The 18184-nt window shown below is 39.7% G+C and overlaps 2 protein-coding genes across 2 annotated transcripts in view; one reads left to right on the top strand and one right to left on the bottom strand.

Annotated features, from left to right (window-relative positions):
* LOC106103999 overlaps window positions 1-8736 on the top strand; it is a 96524-nt gene extending 87788 nt beyond the window's left edge. The window contains exons 3-14 of the mRNA XM_013283928.1: window positions 2239-2406; window positions 2641-2818; window positions 3064-3315; window positions 3463-3711; window positions 4019-4278; window positions 4458-4599; window positions 4671-4811; window positions 4905-5080; window positions 5167-5237; window positions 5318-8070; window positions 8141-8287; window positions 8390-8736. Of these exons, the coding sequence (XP_013139382.1) occupies window positions 2239-2406; window positions 2641-2818; window positions 3064-3315; window positions 3463-3711; window positions 4019-4278; window positions 4458-4599; window positions 4671-4811; window positions 4905-5080; window positions 5167-5237; window positions 5318-8070; window positions 8141-8287; window positions 8390-8641 (4789 nt within the window). The 3' untranslated portion in view covers window positions 8642-8736. The remainder of the gene's footprint in view (window positions 1-2238; window positions 2407-2640; window positions 2819-3063; window positions 3316-3462; window positions 3712-4018; window positions 4279-4457; window positions 4600-4670; window positions 4812-4904; window positions 5081-5166; window positions 5238-5317; window positions 8071-8140; window positions 8288-8389) is intronic.
* The window catches only part of LOC106104000, a 57358-nt gene that overhangs the window by 34875 nt on the left and 4299 nt on the right, over window positions 1-18184 (bottom strand). The gene's annotated exons all lie outside the window — the stretch shown is intronic.

Below are 18184 nucleotides of genomic sequence, written 5' to 3'. Positions count from 1 at the left end.
GAAGAGGAGGTCTTTTTTGACTTAGTCTTTGCAGTGCCTCGGAGAGACGCTGTTCTAGTAGATAGTTCTTTTTCGGACATTTTTTTTTTTTATTTATTTATTTATTTATTTATTTTTTTTTTTTAAATTACTATTATTATTATTTTATTTTATTTATTTATTATCCCTCAATGTTGTACACTTTTAGGCCGCTTCGACCCCAGCGTTCGATTTCAACGGCGGCGATGACTCATCGCGCGTTGCAAGCGATGAGTGCGCGCTCTGAATGCATTTCTTGTTCGTACCGACGCAATATTTTATTAAATGTATTCCTTAGTAAGTCAAAAATTTCTGCACTGATTTGAAAAATTAAACTTATAAATTGAAGAGTGTTACACTGTTCACTGAATTTCACGGAGAACACTATTTTGATTTCGGTTATAACAGCTTAAGCGGTTTAATAAAACGGAGGGTAACGTAAGTGATCTTGCTTTAACGAGTGCCGCGCGCGAACAAGAGGATCTATACTAATATTATAAAGAGGAATGATTTGTATTTTTGTATGTATTGATATATCTTAAAAACTACTGGGCCGATTTTAAAAATTCTTTCACTGTTAGAAAGGTAACAACTGTGAGAAACATGGGCTACATTTTTTATTATTTTTTAATGTCACGCGGGCGAAGTCGCGAGCAAAAACTAGTAGTTTATAAGAAGAATTTCTAATGAGAACTTTGTTAGAAGTGTTAAAATGATTATTGTATTTCTTGTATTGAATTTGTTAATTCATAAACCTATTTAATTTTGTTGCCTTCATCAAAATGGAGCTATTAATTACATTTATTATGTTTTTTAATTGTACTTTTCTAAAATACAAACTGACATGCGACTTGTGTAGTAATTTATATCCTCGTCAAACGTAAAAAATAAATGTAAAAAAATACTCCACAAGCTTTCAACTTAATACATGTTAATCTGCAAAAATGGAAGTTGCTACGAGCGTACTTACTTCCTACTTAATCGTTAAGTTTTTACTTAAATGTGTAAAGCTTTGCGGGAAAATTTTTGTTCAAAAGTAACTTACGTTCCTCTCGGTTAGTTCACACAATTTATTAAATTGAACATTATAATTTTTATCCTGAAATTTGTATTAACAAATTGTACACTAAGCTTTTTGTAACACGACATTTTTAACCTAACAAATATATAACACGGTATAATTGTGAAAAACAATTTACCGGACTGATAACATATGTTCAAATCCTTCAGCTTAACCCTTTTAGTCCAAATTATTTTAAAAGGCCCAATCATTTTATTGCTGTAGGCGGCCAGAGGGTTAGGTACTCGGCAGCCGGAACCTTAAAAAGCTTACGACGTATGCGATAAAAGCACCAGACATATAAAACGTGCCGGAAAAAATATGTCCGCGAGGTTGGAACGTATTTAATACTCGCGTCACGTTGAGCGGTCGCCGGGGGTTGGTTTATGTCTTGTTGTGTCAGCCGTTGGGCCGTGGGGCGGAGGGGCTGTGGGGTTGTGTGCTGTGGGGCCGTGGGGCTGAAGGGCCGCGGGGCCGTGGTGCTGAAGGGCCGCGGGGCCGTGGTGCTGTGGAGCGGTCGCTTTACATGATAACGACGCACTTAGATGTGCGCGGATTTGGAGCCGTGTGTACGTTGTTATGGAAATTTTGGAGCTTTAACAACACGCCGACTTTGGCAATTTTAATCGCATCATCTTTAGCAAATGTTGATGTTAGGTTTTTGTTTTTATTAAAAAAGACATTGTTCTCCTAAAATCGTTTTAACATGTAGCGATAACATTAGGGAAATACCGAAAAAAAAACACTTTTATTTTATAAATGTGTTTAGGTGGAAATGAATCTTAAAATGGGTCATGAGTACCTTAAATTCAGTTAGTATTTTCACGTCACATGTTATTTGTATTTACTTACATGTCCTTTTACGTATGAACATGTTTTATATTTATCAAATATGTGAAAATGTTCGTGAAATATTGAAGAGTTTGGTCAACACGGCGGCAGAGGGCGGCGGTGGCGAGCGGCGGGTATCGGATACGAAGCAGACAGTTTAAACTGCGCTACTGTTTGTTCAGCTCTCTACATTTCGATACTCCTGTATAACGTGAAATATTATTTTACATATCTACATAATTTACTAAAGGATGGATACGTTAGGAGGTTGTCATAAGTTGTTGCAGGTCTTAGTGTCATTTTATTTATAATATCTCTTTCTATTACAGTCACATAACGCGTACGGCGAGCTGGTTGCCGCCCGCGGAGAGCTGGCCAAGCGGGGCGAGCGCTGCGTGTGGCGCCCGAGCGGAGGCTGAGGAGCCAGCGGAGGGCGAGGACCTACCCTACGGTTGGGAACAGGCCCTCGACAGCAGGGGCAAGCCTTACTACATCAAGTAAGATGTTACACTTACTCCTTTTCATCTCCCTTTTGAGTTGAAACTAGTTTGCCTTTCTGATTGTTAAATTGACCGATCAGTAAGTCGACAATTCAATGTTCTCGCAGTGGAAACAAAGTTCTAAAAAGCTCAAGCTAATCTAGCGTATTATTACTTATCTTGTCGACATACATAAAAATCCTCGTACAGCGACATCTATCAGTTATAAGTGTAAACTGTTCGCTATTCCAGTCATGTGAACAAAACGACGACGTACGTTGCACCTGAAGGATGCGGGTGCGAGTCTCCGCCCGCGCCGCGAGATGTCGTGCTGCAGCGGGACCCGGACCTTGGCTTCGGCTTCGTCGCCGGTTCGGAGAAGCCCGTCCTTGTGCGTTTCGTCACCGACAACTCGCCCAGTGTCGGCAAGGCAAGCACTATTATTTTTTCTTTGTTGTTATTACGAAACTTGTAAGCACAGAAAAAGTAAAGGGATATCAACTAATGACCGCTAGTTAAACGGGAAATTATTAATACAAAAAATCTAAGAATCTAATTGAAAGTTTTTATAAGGACACTTGACTGATCTGACGAATCCGAATTCTTGCCTGGCCTGGTTAAACGGATTTATGATATCTTCTATCATTCATTCTAGTTTCATTATTGATGTTCCAGTTGGAGCCCGGCGATCAGATCCTATGCGTGAACGGCGAGGACGTGCGTCTGGCGGCGCGCGAGCACGTCATCTCCGCAGTGCGGGCGTGCTCGGAGCGCGTCACGCTGCGTGTCTGTCAGCCGGCGCGCACCGGCAGCGCAGCGCGCCGCTCCGCCCTGCTGTCCGCCGCCAAGCGCGCCCGGCTCAGGGCCAAGCCACCTAGAGTCAGATTTGCTGATTCGGTACAACTCAACGGCGCGCCCATGTATCCGGTGAGAGATCCAATACAAGCTGTATTTAAACAATTCAATATGCAATAGATGCTGCTAATATTTGGTGCCCAGTGTTTACAGTACCACTATTATGCGAAAATAATTCTCATAATATCAAAAGTTGACATCAGATTTTATATTTTTCAGCCATCGGCATTCTCTCTGGGCGATCTCTGTCTACCTCCGATGGCGAACGTTCTAAAGGTGTTTCTGGAGAACGGGCAAACAAAGTCGTTCAAGTACGACGCGACGACAACGGTCGCAGACGTGGTGGCCAGCCTCAAGGATAAGCTGTGCATCACCGCGACGGAACACTTCAGCCTCGTTGTAGAGCATGTTAAGAGTCTCCGGAGGAACAAGCTGACGCTGCTTGATCCTAAGGAATCCTTGGCGAGGGTCAGTTACACAATTATAGGCAAACCAGTCCGCTGATATGAAATTATTATTATATTTAAACACTATTCTACAAAAAAGCGGTAGTCCTTTGATAGTCGACAACGGTTGACGTCACGTCATTAAAATGATGTCATAATATTCAGTGATGTGCTCTAACAAATCAATATGACATCACTGTTTTTGCATCCCAAATCAACAATGACATTTATTTATTGTGATACGTTATTAGTTACAGTTGGTTTTAAGTCGTAGTAGGGTCATATTATACAAAGTCGGTGAATTGTGTTGAGGTCATTTTACTGTTCAGATCGCAGCGCGGCCGGGCTCGCACAAAATGCGGTGCCTGTACCGCGTGGTGTTCGTGCCGAGCTCCGCGGGCGAGCTGGCGCGCCGTGACCTGGCTGCGCTCGACTACCTCTACGTGCAGTGCTGCAACGACGTACTGCAGGAGAGGTTCGCGCCCGAGCTGCAGCCCGAAGTGGCGCTGCGCCTCGCCGCGCTGCACGTGCACCAGCATGCCCTGGCCAACAACCTCTCCCCGGCCAAGCTCACCGTCAAGACTGTCGAGTGAGTCGTCTTAAAGATCTATAACTACAAAGATCTCTCTTTTTATGTCATTTTCTATCAAGTGAATTAAAGTACATGGTGTAGAGTGTAAAGTATAATCTCACCCCTTTTTCTATATCACTTGCTTCTCTTCCTGTAATATTACAATGTGGAGAGTAAGGAATGTGCATCTCTCGCAGACGCGAGTTCGGTCTGGAGCGTTTCGTACCGGCGGGTCTGCTGGAGGGCATGCGGCGACGCGAGCTGCGGCGGCTGCTGGCGCATGCGCTCAAACTCAACGCACACATGACCGGCCCTCAGCGACAGCTCACACAGCTGCAGGTACGGTACTACAGCAGACACGCGGCTTAGTTCATCATACAACATTTTCACTGTTATCACCATGGTTACAGGCCAAGCTGCATTATCTGGACATAGTGGGGGGATTGCCAAGCTACGGCGCCAAGTGCTTCAGCTGCGCGCGCCCCGAGCGCGTGCTGCTTGTCTCCCCGCGCTTCGGCCTCAGTCAGATCCTCGGCAACAATAACGCAGTGGTAGGAAAGATCCGCATAAACAAACAGAAATCCCGCTTCAGATTTCAGGTCTGCGATGTTGTATAATCATCATGTTGTTTGTTTGTGTTGTAGCCGCAGTCGATAGCTTCGCTGGAGGAGGTAGAGTGTGTGCGCGTGCGCCGCGAGGGCGGAGGCGGGGGCGGGGGCGGTGGCGTGGCCGACGTGGCCGTGTTCCTGCGACGCGACCGCGTGCTCGCATTGCTCATGGACGAGCGTGACGCCGCTGAGATGCCGCTCGTCATAGCCGGGTAACTACACTGATTTTTGATTACATATTTAATTGATGGTTTAGGTATTTTGTTGCGATTTGACGCCTATTTTGTTTTAATTTCAGATATTACCGTCTTGCTACAGGCAAAGAGCTTAATGTAGAACTAGAAAGGGAGCCTATCACTGAAGATATTGGTAAGAAGGGAAATTAATACAGATTTCAATAACAATTGTATAATTTAGTAAGAATTAACGTCAATTTGATTACATTCCAGCACCACCATACCTGTCACAGCACAAGGTTGTGCCAGCGAAATGGAGCTACCTGCACCACGACAGCACCGCGGAGGTCGCCAGAAAACATTTCGCGATATTCAGCATGCCGCCGCCGTACCACGCCACGCCGGAGACCTCCAAGACCAACTTGGACACCAACATGAACACCAGCATCGCCAACAGGAACCACAGCAACACCTCCAGCCCGCTAATAGGCTACGACTCCAAGGCCGGTCTCCTCGGCCACGATGTACACTTCGAGAAATGCAGGAGAAACGAGGACTTCAGATTATTCGATCCAAACGACGCCTGCTACCTCGAGGATGGCATGGGCTTCGATCTTCAAAGTGTCCTGTCCCTGGAGCTCCTTGAGAATGCAGTCAACAACCCACGCTTGGTAGAAGCCAAGAACGAAGAAGTTCTCCGACGAGTTGAAGAAATGCAGAAGCTCGTTGAAAACTCCGAGCAGTATTTAACTGAGAATTCTGACGATTTCCATGAGAACGGCTACAACGACGGCGTCCTCAGTGACGAGATAGGTGGTCGGGAGACTTGTGTGGACCAGCCGGAGAGTGACACAGAATCCAATGCAAGCAGAATGTCGACGGCGGACGACGCCCCCGGAATACTGAAACACAGCGATTCCTTATTACTTTTGACCGAGACGATAAATCAAGGATTAAGCGGCTTGACCGTTGCGGAACCCGAAAAAGATGTTTCTAATGATTTAACAACAAGACAATCTCAAGGACTTAGCGCTATATTAAACAATTGTGGCCTCACGGATGCTTTACTAGCGCTAAATAATGACGTCAGTCAGTCTGAAAGCGATAATGATTCCCTTTACACGCCAACCAATAGTCCTATACGCAAGCATTTGAACAAGCCGGTTAATAAAGCGGTAAGAACCAGCTTCGGTCTGCATAGCCCGGACGCCACTCTAGATAACAAAGAACCGAACTTAAAAGAGTATCTGAAACAACTACGAGAGAAAAGTAGTAAAGAAGACTCAGCGGGAGCCGAGTTTCCATTTTACTACCAGGAGAGTCTGGTGGACAACGACGCAGAGCTTATAGATTTAACTTTGATCCCTCCACCTCAGACCCCCGATGAACTGGACAGCGCCACGCAAGTGCCCCAGATTTTACCTGTCGTTCCACCATCCTTTGCCGATGATAAGGAGAGTGCAGACGAGACTGCCCCGAAGAACGAATTGGAAGAATTTATTGCAAACGTCACCGTTCAGCCACCAACGGTGAAAATCACACCCGCTATTGAACTGACACCTGAAGAAATAATGTCCTACATCATCCCGCCGCCGCCCGCCTCCAACTCCTCGACTCTAGATAGAGAAAGCACTTACGTTAATCAAACTCAGGGCTCGCATGACAAAACTGATCAGGTTCCAACAAACGATGTGAAACCAAGTAACGGAGACGTGGTAAGAGGAACTTTGAGTGTCAGCGAAATACGAAACATGTTTGCGGCGAAAACACTCAGTGAAGCGAGGAACAGCCTTTTGTTGAAGGATAAAAGTAAAACACAAAACTTAGCTAAAACCGATTCACCAAAAGGTAAACGAAAAAGTATTATAGGAGAGAAGCAGGCCAATGGCGTCGCACATATCATTGAATATCCCACCGTAGAAAGAAAAGGTATGTTTTCATGTTGTAGCAAAGATAAGAGCAAAAACGACGACAGCTCCGAGGAGGCCGACAAAGTAGACGGCCACGTAGAGAACTCCGACACGATGCCCGATGTTTGCGAAATTAGACCTCCGCCTAGAAGAAAAAGTACCGAACTTAAAAAAGCCCCCGAACGACCGCCCAAGACCGCCCCGACCCCCGCCCCGCGGCCCCGCTCCAACTCCTTCACCTGCTCCAACAATGAACTGAGCGCCGTAGAAATACCTAACCATCAGTTCAGCACGTTGAACAACAGGAAGTTAAACTACAAAGTTGTGTGTGATATAAATGAGCAACACATCCAGCACCCTCCTCAGGTACCCCCTAGAATAGACAACAAAGTCCTTGCACCTCCGCCGCCCCTTCTATTACCCCCAAAGAAACCACCCCTGCCCCCGGTGCCGAGTATTGAAGTTTTAAGAATGAAAACTTCGCAGAAACTATCTCCGGTCCGCAACCCGGAGCAGCGCCTCGCTAGCATCGGTTCTCCTCACTTCCATCGGAACTTAAGCACCTACCGCAACCTCGAGACTGAGAGCAGACTGACAGATGACGAGTCGACTATCAGATCGTCGCAGAATTACAGTTCCTTGACGTTGCAGAGTCGCCATGTTAGGTCCAACTCTGAAACTAAAAGCACTATACTGAAAAACAAAGAAATGTCGACCGCTCTATCACTATGCTCGCCGCAAATGAACCGTCGGTTCAGCAACCGGCCGGATATACTGAACGGTGCGCCGGGAAGCGAGCATAAGGTGTTCAGTCCGCCCCTGTCTGAAAGGAAATCGTTTCGTCTAGACACCGCCAGCCCCACGCCCAAGACACAGAACCATGTGAGGTTTAAGGAGGACATAGTGGACGACATCCCGACACCTCCTTCGCCTCCCAGCGTGAAGTTCCCCGAGTTCCCCGCCGGCAACAACGGGCACGTGTCCCTCGAGAACCTGCTGTGTAAAACGGAGGCGGCAGTGGACGGTCTGCTGCAGCGGCTGCATCAGGCTGCACAAAAGTGTTCGCACCAGCATTCACACGGAGGCGGTGAAGACATCGACGAAGTCAAGTTCCAGGTAATTCCTCTACTTATGACATTTATTAAGATCTTACGAACGTCAATACAAATATTGTGTTTGGTTGCAGCGCGCCCGCAGTGAGCTGACAATGTGTGCAGTGTCGCTGGTGGGAACGTCGCGCACGCTGGTGGGCGCGCTGGGCGGCGGCGCGGGCGCAGCGCAGGCGCTCGCGGACTGCCTCGCCCCGCTGCGCCGCCTCGCCGACCTGGCACAGGTAATTTTATATTTCTTACCTTATCGCTTGTTACTACATTTGCTTCAATAAGTAGTACTTAAGGAGTAGCATTTGAGTAGTAAAAGACATTGTTATTTTCAGGCTCTAGGTAGACATACGTCATCACCTTTACAAACAAGGAACCTGGTGCTTCGAGTACATGACGTCACAGCCGCGTTCAAGGATCTGGCCGGCGCGGAGATGGCACAGATCATCCATGAGCACAACGCCAAAAGCCAGGGCCAGGGCCAGGAGACCAGCTCCACTCTCGAGGGTCAACTGGCGCTGAGGGCGGAATGCCTGGCTAACGTGCTGGCAACACTTCTGCGCAGTCTACGAGTGTTCTCTCCTTAATGTGGCTCTATGGCAGACATACCTTTGCCTAAAACCAACATAACGAAAAACTTTCTCGGTTGTGTTTGCATTACTTATCATATCAAAATCACTTATAAAATACTTCCCTTGGAATATTTGGTGATAAATCATATTTTATTGTAAGTTGTTTAATATACAAATATCACAATAATATTTAAAGGAACTTCTTATCTGTGCACAAGTACAGAACATGGCAACACTTATTAACCTGTCAAAACTGTCATTTCGTAATTTGTGCTGAATCGTGATAAGAATCACGAAATGAATCTCAACTCCGACTTTGAATATTGTTAACTTTATTATATTTTGTTAAGACATTTTTAACTGAGACCAAATAAATTTAGGTACGTTTATATTGTAGTGGGCTATAATTGCGTTTATTTAAGTTGTAGTTTTTGTAAATTTTAACGTTCGTTAATATTTTATATTAATTGTTGATATGATTCTGTTTGTGTAATTTTATAAGAATATTTATTTTAATTCGTCGGTATACAATATCAACGTATTCTGCTTTCCATGCTTTACTTGTAAAATAAAATCTTTTTAACCGAACAAAATATATGAATACCAGTTACGCAATAGAAATCAGCGAAGACTTATTTAATATTCTGTAATTCCGTAGAAGTGTTACCATAGTGAATAATTATTTTACTTATACATATCTATTTACATAAAAGTATTGTATATTTTTTAATGTTGTAGGTATGTGTGATCAGAAAAATAGGGTGCAAATTCTGTCTATGCTAATCGTTTATAATATAAAACAATAATTCTTTATTACCTCGTTATTTTGCAGCGTAAAATTTAGTGTTGCTAGTTGTAAAATTGAGTTATTTAAAAAAAAAAGTGTTGGAAGCGTCGACAGACGTTGTGCTGATATTTGTGTATTGGTGCTATTTTGAAAAAAAAAGCAAATGCGTTTTTGTATTGCGAACTAATTTTGAATTTTTTACCGCGGTTCTGCATTCGATTGCAGCTATTGAAATTTTATTTAAAACAATTCAGTTGTATTCGTAATGCAATAAAAAACATGAGTTCATTTGCACTGTTTTTCACCTGCGAAGTACAAGACAACGGTTCATTACCTGTACAGCAGCCAAAGACATTGTTTCTTCAGATTTTATTTTTATAAAGCCTCTTTCATTCTTTATTTAGCTTATTACTTGACGTAGACAGTGGATATAAAATCAATATGGACATAAATGGTGTTACGGCATACCTAAAGACTCAGTTAACTATTCAAGAGAGATTCCCTTAGTACTTTTGATATAAGCATTTTCTTTATTATTTGAGAAAGGGGGAAACGAGCGAACGGAACACCAAGTTAATTTGAAGGGACTGTTTTGAGTTTACATTTTTAACGTATTTTAAACAAGTTTTTTTTATTGCCCTACAATATAAAGACACGATTTTAAAACCTGAAATAAATATCGTTTATCTTCTAAAGAACTACACATATCTCTTGTAGCATTTGAAATATTAGTTAAAAATAGTAAATTTCTTTTAAAAGAAAATGTTTATATCGAAACTTCATAAAGGATTAATTAACTAACATTATATAGTTAAATAGTTAGCATACAAAGAAATATTGTATCACACCAATTTATTTATTGTTTTAAAATTAAAATAAAAAAAATAATAATGCGACGCATTTGATGTAATAAACAATTTAAAACCATTTGTTTGTTTTATTTTAATACTTTATTTTACGCACGAATGTGTAGCGCCTGCGAAAAAAATATAGCAACAGTATCCATTATTTTTTGCGGAGCATTGGATTAAACTCTTGATAATAAGACATAACGCAGCATAAAGGGATAAATATAACATTGTAATATGAAAAAAAAAATGTAACTATTCCTATAAATGATCTCTACAAAACGATAAACAAATCGGAGCACCCAACAGGCTATCTAGATCTATTCTTTTGAATTTCTCAAGACAAAACTACTTTAGACCCGCGGCTACAGGTCCTAGTGTAGACTAGTTATTACATAAGCGTACCGCGGAGGGCAGGGTCCAGTCCAGTCTTATAATTATCACACGATTCGTTACAACCGGTTGCTCTGAGCAAAACATAACACATCTAACGCTTATTAAGCAATGGTTCTGTACATTTATAAACAATTTACAACAGATATTTGTGGAAAAAGATTGAAAAATACCCGATTTTCTGCAACCACCAACCTATAAAGAAACATTTAATAAGTCACAAACGATGAAAAAAGACTCAAAGAACGTTTAAATGTTTGTAAAATTCTGATAATTTAAAAGTACAGTTTACTAGTTTTTTCATTACTTAAGATATGTTATGAATCTAAAATCTAGAAGTAACCCTCGCTGACTAGTTGTCGTAGGTTCGCTGCAACCAGATGTGCAAAAATAGTTCATATAACTTGGTGTTTCAACCAAAGCTGCACAACTCTAAGCTCCTTATATAAGCTTAGTTTATACAAAACTACACATTTCAGAAGAATTAATTCATTATTAGAAAATATAGAATTATATTAAACGAGCTGTTGCCCGCGACTTTGTCCGCGTGATATTAGAATACATACAAACTATATAAATTACAAAAAGTTACGTATCCCTCGGGAACCGGACATTTCTCGGGGATGAAGTTTATCCCGTGTGTACTCCAGACTTTGTTTTATATCTGTGCCAAATTTCAATAAGATATGTTGAACCGTTGCAGAATGATCGAGTAAACATTAAGAAACTAAATTAATGAATACCACGGGAACCGTAACTATTCCCGGGACAAAAAGTAGCCTATGTGTTCTTCCAGACTATGCTCTAAACTTGTGCCAAATTTCATGGACATCCGTTCAGCCGTTTAGGCTACAAACGCTAACAAACATCCATCCATCCATCTAAACTTTCGCATTTATAATATTAGTAAGAAGTAAGATTATTTAGCGTTGATGTCTTTTCTTTGCAGAAAACTATAATAGTTTAATGGTTCGTTCTCAACAGTATGTATGCATGGACATTAGATATTACGAATTTACAAAATAACTCTCAATGAAATTAGGCACAGGTGTAAAACAAAGTCTGACATACTACATACTATATTTTTGGTTTCGCGTGGCAATAACTATTCTTAGGTAAACTGGAGAATAGAAGATTTAACTCATCGTCAGCATTTAGCTATTTCTTCTTAGCTGACGTAATAACACAAAGCTAACTTCTTAACTTCTTTTAAACACCTACAATAAGTTTTTCGCCTAGCGAAGAACGCTAGGGCGTTACCTAGTCAGCCTAGCTCTCGCTAGCCCTCTAGCGAATATTTACAAATAAGGCTAGAATCGTGGTGTAACGAACCCGCGCCATGTTTTTTCTCTCCTGTCAACTCACCGCGTGTTTGATGGAGTCACTCATTTAACGACATAAATATAAATATCACTAAAAGGATTCAATTTATTTTTCAACACATAAGTAATTTACCTTTAGATACTTTGTTGTAGATTTGATATAGTGGATAGGAATATTTAAAAAAATGGCGGCCGTATAGATGCGGAGTTTTGTAGATCGGTTTAGCTGAAGATCGTAGATTGGTAGCGATTTTTATTCTGTATACCATTACCTATTGAAGATTGTTGAATATTACGACAACTTGAACTTTTAATAGCTCTACATGTGTGGCCTTAGTTCCTTTTTAACCTTTGAATAACCAGCGACATTTTTTACATTCAAGTAGAAATTAGAGTCTTCAAAGCATACTAATATTTTTCGGTTTCTTAGTTTTAATCAATAAAGATTGTGATAAATCGCTAGTTAATTTATTGTAAGAGATAGCAATATTTTGAAAAATAATCGTAAAACGCTAGAGAACTCTAATAACTATTGCTACTAACTACTGTATAATAAAAGTCATGTACTTCTTGTTACATTGTAGGAATATTATAGAAAATTGTAGCCGTAAGTAGCAGGTAGGGGATACATGTTAATGCTCCAGCGCGGAGACAAGGACTTTGTAAATAATTTTACTCGATGTAATTCATCGGCGAGGTAATTTTCATCTAGTAAATTATTGAAAAAAAGCTAAAAATAACTAATTGATGTCGATACGTCTACTGAGTGCTTATCCGTTGGTATTTTGTGATCAATGTTTGACGGTATTTAATTAACCTGCTCTTATATGTAGTGTAATTAAAACTTAGACAGTTTAATCTTACTTAATATTATAAGTGCGAAAGTTTAGATGGATGGATGGATGGATGGATGGATGTTTGTTAGCGTTTGTAGCCTAAACGGTTGAACGGATCTGGAAGAACACATAGGCTACTTTTTATCCCGGGATAAGTTACGGTTCCCGTGGGATTCATTAATTTAGTTTTTTAATGTTTACTCGATCATTCTGCAACGGTTCAACATATCTTATTGAAATTTGGCACAGATGTAAAACAAAGTCTAGAGTATACATGGGATAAGCTTAATCCCCGAGGTGTCCTCTTCCCGAGGGATACGTAGCTTTTTGTTATTTATGTAGTTCATATTTTTTCTAATACCACGCGGCCGAAGTCGCGGGCAACAGCTCGTTAATAAATAAAATATAAAAAAACTGTGAAAAGTTGTTAAAAACCTGTATTAGTAAATCAATTAAGAACATTTAAGTTTAAAATAGCTGTTGCCCTCGACTTCGTCCACGCAATGTTAAGATAAAGAATTAGATTATAAGTTGCCTGTCTATGTCCGCTAACCTTAAGTGAAAGTCCGATCAAAATCAGTGTAGCTGTTTCGGAGTTTACCCGTAACAAACGCGGATTACGGACAGACAGACACACAAAGAATTTTCAAATGCAATTTTCGTTATTAGCAACGCAAATACGTCAAATCTGGAATTTTTCTTTTGATATAACAAACAGACGCTACAATTTTATTACATATATAGATTAAACTGATTTAGCCTTTAAAAATATTGGTTGGCTCATATAACAATTTTTACATGGGATTATTACAAAAATTCTAAATGACGTAACATAAGATCGGATGGAATACAAAATTCCATTTATTAATTTGATAGAAATAGATTGATACGCACCCTGCATAAAAAATATCAGAGTAACTAATTTCTTAATTCAATAACGCAGTCTCTGTCTTACTAATACTCTGTACAATAAATAGCTATCATGATGCTCCTATACTGGCATACGACTTACACTGCTGCAGTAGTCGCTAGCAGTTGTTTATCTTAGAATTGTTGATATAACGAGACAACGCGGGCATGGGGGTCTTGTTGTTAAATGTAGGAGTTAATTGTGTGATATAACGGTCATATAAGTAATTATACATCTGCCTATTAACTTGCTTAATCATACTAATATTATAAATGCGAAAGTTTAGATGGATGGATGTTTGTTTGAGTTTGTAGCCTAAACGGCTGACCGGATTTCGATGAAATTTGGTGTAGATGTAGAAGATAGTCTGGAAGAACACATAGGCTACTTGTTTTTGTTTTTCTTAATTCCATGCGGACGGAATCGCGGGCAAAAGCTATTTAACACTAATTTTATAGTTGTTATTGAATTTATATCCGAAATAAACCAATTATTATCATTAAAACCTACTGTAGTACATTTCCCTAGTACATCAAAGCGTAGTAATCACTTCATTATAAAGCTAGCAACAGGTTGCGTGAACCTGAACCTAGGCGCAGCATCCAGCCTCGCCTAATCCAGTCTAAGCAACATATCTGAACCGCGTGACCGATGTCAATGAATCCCACTTATTTTATCGCCCCCCCCCCGCCCCTTAGCGAGTCGCATTCCCGGCCCCCGACCACGTTAGCGTTGCTCCTTGAAAAACTAACCGGCAAACTTGCCTCGCCGCGTTCGTGTACACTCGGCTACGTCCCCGGTGACCGTTTTATAGAAAAATTACCTTACATCAAGTAAATAACATAAACTACAAATTTATTTTCCAATAAAAGACAAAGGTGTTATTGTTTTAATAAAAATTAGAGCAATGTTAAATGTTTTATATTGTAAAATACGCGATAGTTACTTTTACAAACCTTTATCTTTACAAATGACGCTGATTGTACCTAAGTGACGTACACTAGTCTCGACGTTGTGGTAACGTAAATGTTGTTTAGGAGGGATTGTGTAGGGGAGTTGTGAGGTAACGCGGAGGGCGCTGTACCTAAGCTTGGGAGGAGTGCAATGCACCTCGTGCAGTTCGAAACCGGTTCCTAATCGCATTTCGCTGGCCGATCGAGTCGCCGGGCTCGAGAGAAAAAGTTAGAAATAAGTGCATCGCAAAGCGACTGCGAGCGAACGAAAATTCGACTCGATTCGGATGCCGGCTATTTACCGATCAGACGAATTTGTTTGATACAAAAACTTGAAACAGGTGTAGACGGCATTTTACATTTCTCGAAGAAATCTTCCTACTGTTTTTTATAATTGGTGGATAATTTTAATAGTGAATTTGCTTTGCCTTTGTACATATGAAACCTTGACTACAAGAATCCTAATTATCTCATTCTAGTCCTGTCATATCGACGAATATTCTCTTGGTTAATCTATCATCCGTCATCTCAATCATCACTCCCTTCTTGATTCACCTTTCATGCAACCCATCCATCTCTTTCTAGGCTCAACTCTGCCAATGTACCTTTACTGTTAACTAAAGTTCTCGTCACTTGTAATTCTTTCCTACCAAAACTTTTACTTAATTTATTTTTATTAACAGTTTCCAGTAACAACTTTTATGCCTTGTATATCCATACGCGTAAATGTCAATAGGTTTGTGTTGACTGGACTTAGCCGGCTCAGTTTATGCGCAGGGAACTGGAATGTTTCCCAGAAACTATTAGACGACTATTAAAACATGAAAAACTTCGTTATTCATGTGTTATGTACTGTAACTTATGTTACAAATTGTTGGAACATAAGTTCAAACGTCTAGAATATACTGGCAACGACTTTAAAGTATTCGGCTATTGGCTCTACAATTCATGAATTTGTATTCTTTGATATCTCTACATATTGTCATATATAAACATTTGAAGCTTCTAGAAAATGTAAATTGTAGAACACATGTATGTAGGATAAGGAGGTTATAAGGAGGTTAAATATGTTTCTTTTTAATATGTTTTCTTTTTAATTGATTTCGAATTTTATATTTTGTCCTTGGTTTAAAAAGTCAGAGAAAAAAGAGAAACGACGATGTAAGAAGATGTGTTTTGGAAAAAGGTGTAAATATTAAAAATAGCAATAAATTACAAATTTATTTTTAATTGATCGAGCCACAACCCCACATGTATTAATGTAGAATCCCCTCCGAATATCTATTTACTGATATAATTATCTATGTCATCTCTCGAGGTTACTAGCATGGGTTAAGGTTTTTCCATCGCTTCGATATACCAAAGAAAGATTTGAAAATTGCCTATATTTTGAATGCTGACAATTGACAATCGATGTAGATAATTTATAGGAACAAATTGTGATACGTGATATAAGTATTTTCGTGTTTAGTGAGGCAGTTTTGGACGTCATTTGATGTAACGATGAATCAAAACCGGCCCTTTAGGTTGTGAGCACAGCGGGATTAAAGAAAAAGTGATTAACAAGGATTTAATATTTTTATTTTCTATTCATAAAATATAACATTTGTAAATGAGGAATTTACAATTTCCTTGTCATTATTAGTGAACAATTTTTTTTTTATTTACTAACAATTATTAGTAAATATTTAAGTATGTAATTGAACTTTTAAGATTACAACTTATTATACTGGCTTAAACTGAAGCTTAACAATAACGAAAATTCTGGTTTTACTTAAATTACTTATTTTTATTATTATTTTTTAGTCGCGGTGTATCCTCAACGTATAGGGCCGGCAGTGGCCAGTTGCAGTGGTCAGTGCCGCGCACTTTCGCCGCCGCCTGCCTCCCCCTCCTCCCTCCTCACACCATCGGCATTTCTCCCCAAGGACACCGCCAACCCGTCCTTAGGGATGTACGAATTACGTAATTAAAACTTTCTCATTAATATAGTATATAAATGTAGGTAATTTATGTACTAAGATATCTAAAAAAGTACTTGAAAAGATGTATTTTAGAATATTCTGGTATATAACAGCTGACACAAATTGCTCCAGAATCTATAACCTATTATGTCATTTATTGGAAACAGCCCCTGTTTACAAAAGAATGGGACTATGTCTATACGTTACAGTGCGTTTTAAACCCTTTTAACATAATTAGAGTATAGATGTTCTTTAGAAGTCTTGAATAAATGCAGACCATCACTAAAGTATTGGTAGAGCGTAACGTCTGTGGCTAATAAGTAAACAGATATGATTTTACGTCTATCTATAAATGTAATAAAATTGGATTGTCTGTTTGTAATATTCAAACAAATATTTCAGATAACGAAAATCGCATTGAAAAAAAAATTGTCTGTCGCGTTTGTTCCGAATTATCTCCGAAACGACTGGGCCGATTTTGAGCGGACTTTTACTAAAGGGTAGCTGACATATTATAGGCTACTTTTTTATCTTAACATTGCGTGGACGAAGTCGCGGGCAACAGCTAGTGTGGAATAAAAGTCATAAAGTTGTTTAACCGTAGCCGCGTAGGATGTCGTAGGGCGGTTTCTCACGCTGTCCTGTTTTACAACTCATTATAAATGGTAATATTTTATTAGAAGTTTTAATTTAAAATATGATAATGATGTACAAATATAAAGTTAACTTGAATTTGTAAAGCACGTAGGATGAAAGTTTTTGTTCTTTCGCTTTTTAAATTAAATGTATCAAAATAGCCTTCGCTCACTATCAAGTCCGCGTAGAATTAAAAAAAAAACTAGCAAAGTAAATAGCCTGTGTGTTCTTCCAGAATATGCTCTACATTTATGACAAATTTTATCGAGATCCATTGAGTCATTTAGGCTACAAACTCTAACAAACATCCATCCATGTATCTAAATTTTCGCATTTATAATATTAGTAAGAAGTAAGATATTTATTGGTAGCCAAAACATGTCTTAAAACTAAGTTTAACTAATGAAAAACACAAATTTAGTGTCACTTAGTTAATTTATTACTGAAAATCTTACTACCTAATTCTTTAGATGGATATTTATGTTTCTTACCATACGTTTCTCCAAAATTACTTTACGAAACTCACTGAAAGACATAGATGAAGAACAAAGTCTGATAGAACATGTGCTACGAATTATTTTTTTTAGTCGCTGGCAAAAGTTAGTTTTAAATAAAATAAGAAAAAGCCTATCTTAAATTCAGCAAGTCGAGCGGCATGCGTGGAATAAGTCAAAATTGTATTAGGTATATATCTACCTGATACTGTCGTAAGAACTTAGGACTCCATCAGTGCACCAAAGGCACCCTAATATTGCCGCATTCCATCGCATATGCCAACAGAAGACGCTGAAAAAACAATCTTGTTCGAAGTTCTTAAGATTGTAAATCGTTTGAAAGTATATTGTACTTTTAACATAATGTGTTTGAGCCAGTCGGTGGTCAATAGCTGTGGTGAAAAGCGCAAAAACG

The sequence above is a fragment of the Papilio polytes genome, unplaced genomic scaffold (assembly GCF_000836215.1).
Source record: "Papilio polytes unplaced genomic scaffold, Ppol_1.0 DF823692.1, whole genome shotgun sequence".
Lineage (NCBI taxonomy): Eukaryota > Metazoa > Arthropoda > Insecta > Lepidoptera > Papilionidae > Papilio > Papilio polytes.
The sequence above is the reverse complement of the archived record's forward strand: the minus strand, read 5'-3'. Positions and strand labels throughout refer to the sequence as shown.